The sequence below is a fragment of the Melospiza melodia genome, chromosome 1 (genome assembly GCF_035770615.1).
Source record: "Melospiza melodia melodia isolate bMelMel2 chromosome 1, bMelMel2.pri, whole genome shotgun sequence".
NCBI lineage: Eukaryota > Metazoa > Chordata > Aves > Passeriformes > Passerellidae > Melospiza > Melospiza melodia.
In genome coordinates, this window is record NC_086194.1 from 98,007,377 (window position 1) to 98,015,782 (window position 8,406).

Consider the following 8,406-nt stretch of genomic DNA (forward strand, 5'->3'; position numbering starts at 1 on the left):
TAACACACTCAGATGGAAACTTTAAACCTACTCTAATATCTGCAGTTTTCTCTTTAGCAATTGTGGTCCTTTTCATCACCCTAAGACGTAGCAAGAAGGAGCCTTTGATCATTTCAGAAGAAGATGTCCGGGAAAATGTTGTGACATACGATGATGAGGGAGGTGGAGAGGAAGACACGGAAGCATTTGACATCACAGCACTGCGGAATCCATCTGCTGCTGAAGAGCTGAAATACCGGAGGGATGTTCGGCCTGAAGTGAAGCCTCTGTCCAGGCATCATCCCTCCTCAAGCCTTGACAGTATAGACGTTCAGGAGTTCCTTAATCAAAGACTGGCAGAGGCTGATCTGGACCCCAGCGTGCCCCCATATGACTCCCTGCAGACATATGCCTATGAGGGTCATCGATCAGAAGCTGGGTCTATCAGCTCTCTGGATTCAGCAACGACACACTCTGACCAGGATTATAATTACCTTGGAGACTGGGGACCCGAGTTCAAGAAGCTAGCTGAACTCTATGGGGAAATAGAACCAGAAAGAACAACTTAGTTGTAATTCCCGGAACAGAGAAGTTCCTAAACCACTGGACAGATAATGACAACAATGGTAACAAAAAAAAAAAAGTGAATACAGTACTTGGAACTGAGTAAGTTGTATGCAGTTACTGTAGAACAAGTGCCCTTTTCATATTTGAAACTGGGTTCTCCAATTGAAAGAAAGTCAAATTTTGGAAAATACAGAAAAAAGAATCTATTGTCCCTTGTGTATTTTTTTTAATTGCTCATTAAAGTGTCTGGTACCTTATCTGCAACAATACCGAAAGTAAAGCCAAGAAATGACATTTTTATTGCAATATGCATAACAGCTCCAAGCTGCAGTAAGTTTATGGTCATGTCTGTTTGAGAAGAGAGCTAAAAAAGGATCAAATGTCTTGCAGGTGGTTGTAATGTTGCATTTCTAGCTGTGCTCTAGGCCTTGTGATCCCAACATGAGGTAGACAATGAGGTTTACTATCAGTGTGAGAAGTGATACCAGTCTGTTTCCTTTACAGAGGTGATAAGCCACACCTGTCCTCTTAAATAAATCGTCCTTTGATGATTTAATCTTATTGGCTTAGCAGGTTGCATTGAGAAGCTGTCATTTTGTAATGTCCTTCATAATCTTGTCATCCATAACCAGCTAACAGATGGAGGGCATCATTATCTGTATCTCAAACACAGCTCTAGCTCATAACCCCAGACCTGCTCTGTTACTGCGTGCTGGAGGAACTGTTGTTTCCAGTGTTGTGCTTTTTCTTTTTGTCTTTTCATGGAAACATCATCCATCTAAATGGAATAGGCCCAAAGTACTCTTTATGCAGCGAAGCAGATGAAGCATAGGCTTTTTCAATAAAAACAACAATGGCAGCACCATTAAACGACATGGCTTTTTGGTTCACTGTGCTTCACTTGTGTCAAGAGCGGAAGCTTTTTAAATCTTTTACTGGTCTGAGTCCAGAAGCTACAGCAGTCTGTTTAAAACCCAGAGTTCTTAATCACAATGTTTTTCTATTTCTGTGTGTGACTAAAAGCAAAATAGAGCTGCTGGTAAGACATTGGGATAGTGAAAATTGAAGCAAGGAGAATAAGATGATGATGCATTTTTCTTTTAAATTCAATTCTACTGATATTTATTTCTCTTAGAGCATTTGCCACCTCAGCAGAACAAGATGGTTTTTCCCTATTTCAAGCATCATGGAAACAAGAGCATTTCAAGTCAGTGAAAGAAATATACCATTACTGTGGTTCCTATGGATTAAGTAAATTGATTTCTTACATTAGTAACTTTAGAGCATTGCAGGAATGATAGTTCTCCTTAACATAGCAAGCTGCTTAACACCTAATCCAGCAATTATTTTCTTTTCTTTTTTTAGCATTGCAGCAGCAGAACTGCTAAACCGTTCTTTTTAACATAGCAGCCTGATTAGCACCTCATATAGCAGATTTGGATTTTTCTTTTTCTTTGTTTGGATTTTTAACCTTTTCTTTGTCTTTCTGGTGATAATACTGGGTGAGGACAAGGAACTCATAATATCTCATGAGAGATTATGACCTATAATACTCACGATCATTATCAACAGTCCTCTGCTCCTAATTCTAGCTCCACTTTAGGCAAATGGACTTCTTCCAGTATGCATTTGATTGAAAAACCATCCAGAGTAGAAGCTGTGCACTTTTTTTCTTACTCTGCAGTCTGGAGTGCAGAGTGATGCAGATTTGTATGCTGTACTAGATTCCTCCCTCTGAATTTTAGGTGCCACGTATATTCAGCTTAGTAAAGAAGAGTCTATATTTATTGCTGATCTACTGTGAGCCTCACAGGTGAACTAGATAATTAAGCCTTCTTTTCTTTACTCTATGGTTGGATAGGTCCTAGACATGACTGAAATTTCTGATCAGTTTACTTTGAAGAGATTTTTTTTTCTCCTGAGATGTAGTTGACTTCTTTTGGTTTAAGCAGCCTTCTGGGAAAAATAGCAAGTAGCTTTGTAAGCAACTTTTACACTCTGAACAAAGTATTAGTTGTACTGTGGTTCCAGAGTTGGTTTTTGTACGCTATTTTGTTTAAAATTTGTAATTACTCTTCTTTCTTTCAGAATCTGAACCCACATAAAAATTTAGTAGGGAAAAACACCTGAACCCTAAGATATTCTGCTGATGATTTGAAAGTAGTTTAATAATTTGTGTTAATTTTTTATATGCTTTTTATGAAATACAGAGTCTTTTAGAAAAGCATTTGAGGAGGCATTCTTACTGTAGAGTGAAGTTAGATGCAGTAAGAGTTACACACAAGCTGAGAATGGTTGTCTTTTATTGTCTTTTTTGGGGGTAGAACTAGGATATGTTTCAGTTTTGTCCCAAATAAAGCAACTAGTATTGTGTGATTTTTATTAGGAGCAATTTTCCTTTTATTTAAGTCACACTTGCTTTATGCCAACATCTAAATTTTTACACTATATGAGTAGCATGTTAAAAGCAAAATGTTTCAGCATTACTACTACCATAATACTTTGTATCACAGCTGCATGAAAATTGCATTCATTGTTGTATTATAGTTTTGAGAACTGGGTATTAGTTATCTTTATGTCTATTCCCTCTGGCCCTACACCAAAGCAGGGAAAATCAATTGTATTTTGTGTTTAAAGCAGTGTTTGTGCCATTGTTTTTTTTAATTTACATCACAGAACATTCAGACTTACAGGCAACAGAAGTGCAGTGACACAAGCAAATAGTCAGTCCTTATGCTAATGGTCAGTTTAAGTCAACAATAACTCAGAGAAATAATATTTCCCTTTTTGCCATTCCTGGTGCTGTCTTTGCTGCTATACAGCACATGCATCACACCCCAGGAAACCTGAATCCTTTGAAACTCTGCAGGGTTACTGAGACGCTGCTTCTGTGATGCTGCGGTGTGTCCTGTTTGGTGCGTCCCATCCACGGTGATCGCCAGATGTGCTTCTCTACCATGATGTGTCTGCATGCTTGCTATGCTTACTGTGTTGTATTCAAATTCACATCACAGTGTCGTGTTGTTTGCATGACAAGTAACAGAATGTTAAATCTTCAGGGCCACAGAAGAAGGCCTCACAGTGCAGAAATAACAAGTTTACAATTTTATTAACCCAATCTCTTTTTTTTTTTTTTTCCCCTTTGGTCATTTATATCCTAAAACCAAATTTAAACTATATTTGAGAAATTCGCTGTTGACCTAGATTCTATGTTGAAGTAAAAGAAAATTAACACTGGATGGCACAATCATTATTGTAGCATTGCTGATTTAAACACAGCACATATTCAGTGAAAGTATTGTGGGAAACTTTTTCTCAATTTATGGTTGTCTGATTATATTTACTATGCTTAAAGCTTTCATGGATCTTTTGTGTACTCATATTCTCAAATATTTTCCTATTAGCCTAAATAGTAATCCTGTTGCTGCTTAACAACTAAATGCTGAAAACTGCCAGTTTGACTTAAACTGAAAATACTGAGTAAAGTTAAATGGCACATGCAAAGTGATACTTAAGGGCTTTTCTATTTACAATTTGATTTCTACAACAACCATTCAACTAATAGCACATTTCCACCAAAATAATTAGCTGCATTTCTTCAAAAAAACCCTCTTTCTTGTAATGGTGAGGGCACTCGGTATGCTGTAATCTTGACAAGTCAAAATAATAAAAAAAATGGTCAGTATAAGAATTGAAAAATGTGAAACTTAATTGTCAAACTAAAACCTGTCAAAAATGTAGTTTAATGCACTTTAAAGACAAGAAAGAGCTTGAATTCAGCTGGCGTTAGATTAAGATTCATACATTGAAAACAAATTAATTCGTTTATCAGTGTTACCTTTTATTACATACACATAGAATACTGTAAAAGTTGAAAGTAACTTCACTCTGTTATGCACTTTATTTTTTTGCATTATTTTTAGAAAACTAAAATAACTGCAAACATTTTTGAGTTTTAATTCTAATTGATGCAATTGTTTAAATTGTGAATACTGAAAGAAAATGTCTATGGGAAAGTATTATTTATGGTATTTAAGAGGAATTACAAAATTTTTGTGGTCTAAAACTTTTTTAAATCATCCTTTAAAAAATATAAGTATTGGACCAGTCTGGAATTAACCAAACTCATAAACTCACACAAGGGTAACAAAGGGAATATTCTGAATGCAAAGAAGGATATGAAATTATGCTGCCTAGTGTTACTTTGTGGATTATAAAGTGCTAGGACCTTGTACTTGCAGTACGTATAAATGGCACAGTGCATTCTAAGGAACATTAGAAGTGTGTTACAAGTTTTGGGCCATTCTTATTTTTCCAAAGTCTCCAAAAATATATATATTTTTTTTAACAAAAGAGTAATGTAAAGTATACCTCCTTATGCAAGTGTTACTGATAGAAAATTGTTACATTTTCTTTTAATAAACAAAAGGGACAAAATCTTTTATTCGTATTTTTCAAATAAAATGTGCTCTTTGCTATGGTGATGGGTTATTGTATTCCTCATCACAACCAGAATGTGTTATTTTGCCTTCACTCTTGTATCCTACACTCACCAAGGAACCAGAACATCTGCAGACGCTCCATCTTTATGACCCGGGTGTGACACAGTTGTATTAATGAGGCCAATGCCAGAAACTATGTGGGAACTTGAGCTGGATCTGAAATGCCTGGTATTGTCCCTTGGTGGTGCCACTATTTCAAAGACTGCCTCACATGATTATTGCTACAGATGGATGGGGATGGAGAGAGACACCATAAGATAGTTTACAACAGACTGCAGTATAGCTGCTAAATGGTTCATTACTTTTACTTGTGGCAACTGTTCCTCTCCAACCATCACTGTCTGAAACTGAAATACAGTGTTGTAGGACGAATACATTAACCACATGAGCTAAAAAGTGGGGAATTGCACACCTATGAATCCAAATTGGTGGTAAAAGCCATGGTTGTTATCCCAAGGTGACACAGAAGACAAAAGTAGACAAGGACATTTACAATGCTCAAGCTCAGGCAACTGTAATGAAAGTGCAGAGGAGTCAATTGTTCTCTCTCAAAGGAATTAACAGGCTTTATCAACAAATCACATCTCCGAAAATAATGACACCATAGCTCACAACAAACTTGTTGCAAGCAAGGCTGTCTTTCCCAAACTGTCATAAAAGTCAAACATGAAGTGAGGGTGGACAGGAAACAAAAGTAGAATTTTCTTGTTGAACCCTATTACTCTACTGTCCATGAGTCAATTAAGATTGTGTACCACCACACTAAGCAATTTTCACAAGTGCCTCACCACAAACACAGAAAACAAAAAAAGAAAAATATGGTAAAATAGTATTTGCAAGATAAATATTGTCAGCCTGAATCTGAAAGCAAGTTCAGGGAAGTTTTGTGGTATTTGTTTTAGTCCTCAGTTGAAGAGTTAAAACTTTCAAAAACACTTTGAGAAATATTTTATACTCAAGACTGATTTTTTTTTTTTTGTCTTAACAATACTTTCTATCATCTTATATTATTCTGAAATTGATTTTTAGTTGATTGATTTAGATTTTAGTTTGGAGTCTATACTACTTCTATAAATGTGGCAAATGTATTGTTTATACTTAGGTGGAGAGAGACTTCAAAAACATTTGGCTTGTGAGTTTAGCAGACTTCTTCTGTGGGTTTCACGATTCCACGTGGCATTTTGTGTTCTTGCAACTCCTCACAAGTCCACCAAGGAAGTTCCAAAGATCCAACAGAATTTCCACGGTATCTGTCTCATAATCTGCTCTGTTCTGGAAGTACATGCAACAGAGCTGATAGGCAGTCAGTACCTGCAGAAATATACTCACGCAGCAGAGACACCCTCAAAGCAAAAATGGACATTGGGATTAGCACTCTTAGAGGATCATAGGGCACAAAGACCTTGGAAGGTGATCAATTCCGAGCCAAAGCTGAATAAAATCAGGGTCCACAGGAACTCCCACCACAGTGGACCTTGACATCATGCATGTTCAATGCGCTAATGCCTGGTGAGCTTAATGGAAAGCTCTGTATAGGTACATGTAAATTAGTGAACTGCTCAAATATCAGAACTGCTGCATCTTCTGCTAGAATTCTGGGCAGAAATGGGTCTTAATAAATACATTTGTTGGGTTAACAGTGTCAGCATAATTTTGAGATATTCTGCAGTTTTTACACACAACTTTACCTACCACATTATCTGTCTTGAAACAAATTGGATTGCTGTCTACCTTACTCTTAAGATTATACATTGTTTCTTTAAATCTGCATTATATCTTTGATTTAAAAGCAATTCTTCCCTTTATTTTCTGGAACTGATCTGGGTAAAAAGCACATACAAATAAAATTCAGCCCTGTTTTGAAGGCTCAAGCGCACACATCTAACAGTCAGCTTCATTATTGGATTTGAGCTGGGCAAAAATCAAACACTGCTTGTGTTTGAAAAGTAAAGCTCACTCTTATTAAAACTATTTTGTTTCTGCTAATCTAGGTCTATTGATCAAAAACTAGGCTTGAAGTGAAAAAGTGTATGATCCTGATTATGGCATATAAACCACATTTGGATTTCTCAAAAAGAAGTAAACATAGCTCATAATCTTTAGTGCTTGCAAATTATATTACCTTTTTTAAAAATCAAACTTGCATTGTTCTGCATTTTCCAGATAGTTTCAATGCTTTGTGCTGCATAAATTTTTATCTGAAAGTGGTAACAAGGAGAATAGTAATTGAGACATCAAAATCTTTTTAATCTCTAGCTGCTCCAACTATTTAGGAGAAGAAAACTTGAAAATATATTTCTTTATGATACAAATTGAATTATCAGCTCTGGAAAACAACTCTCTTGCATATGATATTGGTAATGTTACTGTTTCTTTCTGGTTTTTAGCAGGTTTTTTTAAAGCAGGATGCCAAAGTATACCTTAAGTTTTGGCTAAATGAGTTCTATAACTGCAAGTATAGCATGTGATTTTCTGAGATAAGGAAATTAAATATAAAGCAAAACTCTCAAATCTTGTATGTGAAACAGAAACTCAGGCTATATAAGTGTATCAGAGACCAACACCACATAAACATATTCAATCCCATTTACTGCTAAAAAAAAAAAGGCCTGTAATGCTCACATGATATTTTGTCCTTTAAAAATGTATATATTCATATGTACATTTCATATATATCTATCATATGTATTTCATATGTATTTCATCAATTTCATATGTATTTATCAATAGGGTTTTTATACTTTTTCTGTAAGATTCACTGCATTTTTTGACAAAATTTTTTTGTGATTTCCTCAGAATACTATGCAATCAATTCTGTTGAATTTGATGGAAACAGTATCAGAAGGACAGTTCTTTGATAGAACTTCTCACCAAAATCTGCAAGTGATTAATCAATAACTAACTGGTCAAAGCACTTTATTATGGATGAGCAAAATAGACTTCAGAGCAGGATGTTACATGGGGATCTCTCACTTCAGCTATTTCTTGATCATAATCCCACTAGAAATTCTAATCCCATTAGAAGTTTCAATGAATTTTTACTTATTGTTTAATGATTAATTTTTTAATAAAACAACATTACTATTTTCAGTCAAGATTTGTGGAGATGTGGGATCCTGATAACATGGCTTATACATTTTTTCACTTTGTATTCTGCTTTATTGTTCCTTTTTATTTTTTCCCCTACCCTCAAAGGCCCTCTTTTTGCACTGAGTGCTTGGAGCACTGCAATATAATAACTCAGGTTAAGAATATCCAGGGAATTTAGGAATTTATCTCTCTGAAAAAATGGAAATACTTTTCTATCTTATCTGATGCCAGATGTACTAATCTTCATTTTTGTTCCCTGGGGCAAACA

General features: G+C 35.5%; 1 protein-coding gene across 7 annotated transcripts in view; it reads left to right on the plus strand.

Annotated features, from left to right (window-relative positions):
• The window catches only part of CDH18 (cadherin 18), a 495,634-nt gene extending 491,397 nt beyond the window's left edge, over positions 1-4,237 (plus strand). For 6 of the 7 annotated variants that reach the window (XM_063162451.1, XM_063162461.1, XM_063162489.1 and 3 more), the window contains one exon: positions 46-4,237. In XM_063162451.1, coding sequence (XP_063018521.1) covers positions 46-548 — 503 coding nt within the window. In that variant the 3' untranslated portion in view covers positions 549-4,237. The remainder of the gene's footprint in view (positions 1-45) is intronic. The other variant, XM_063162508.1, reaches the window with a different exon arrangement.
• Positions 4,238-8,406: the final 4,169 nt, after the last annotated feature.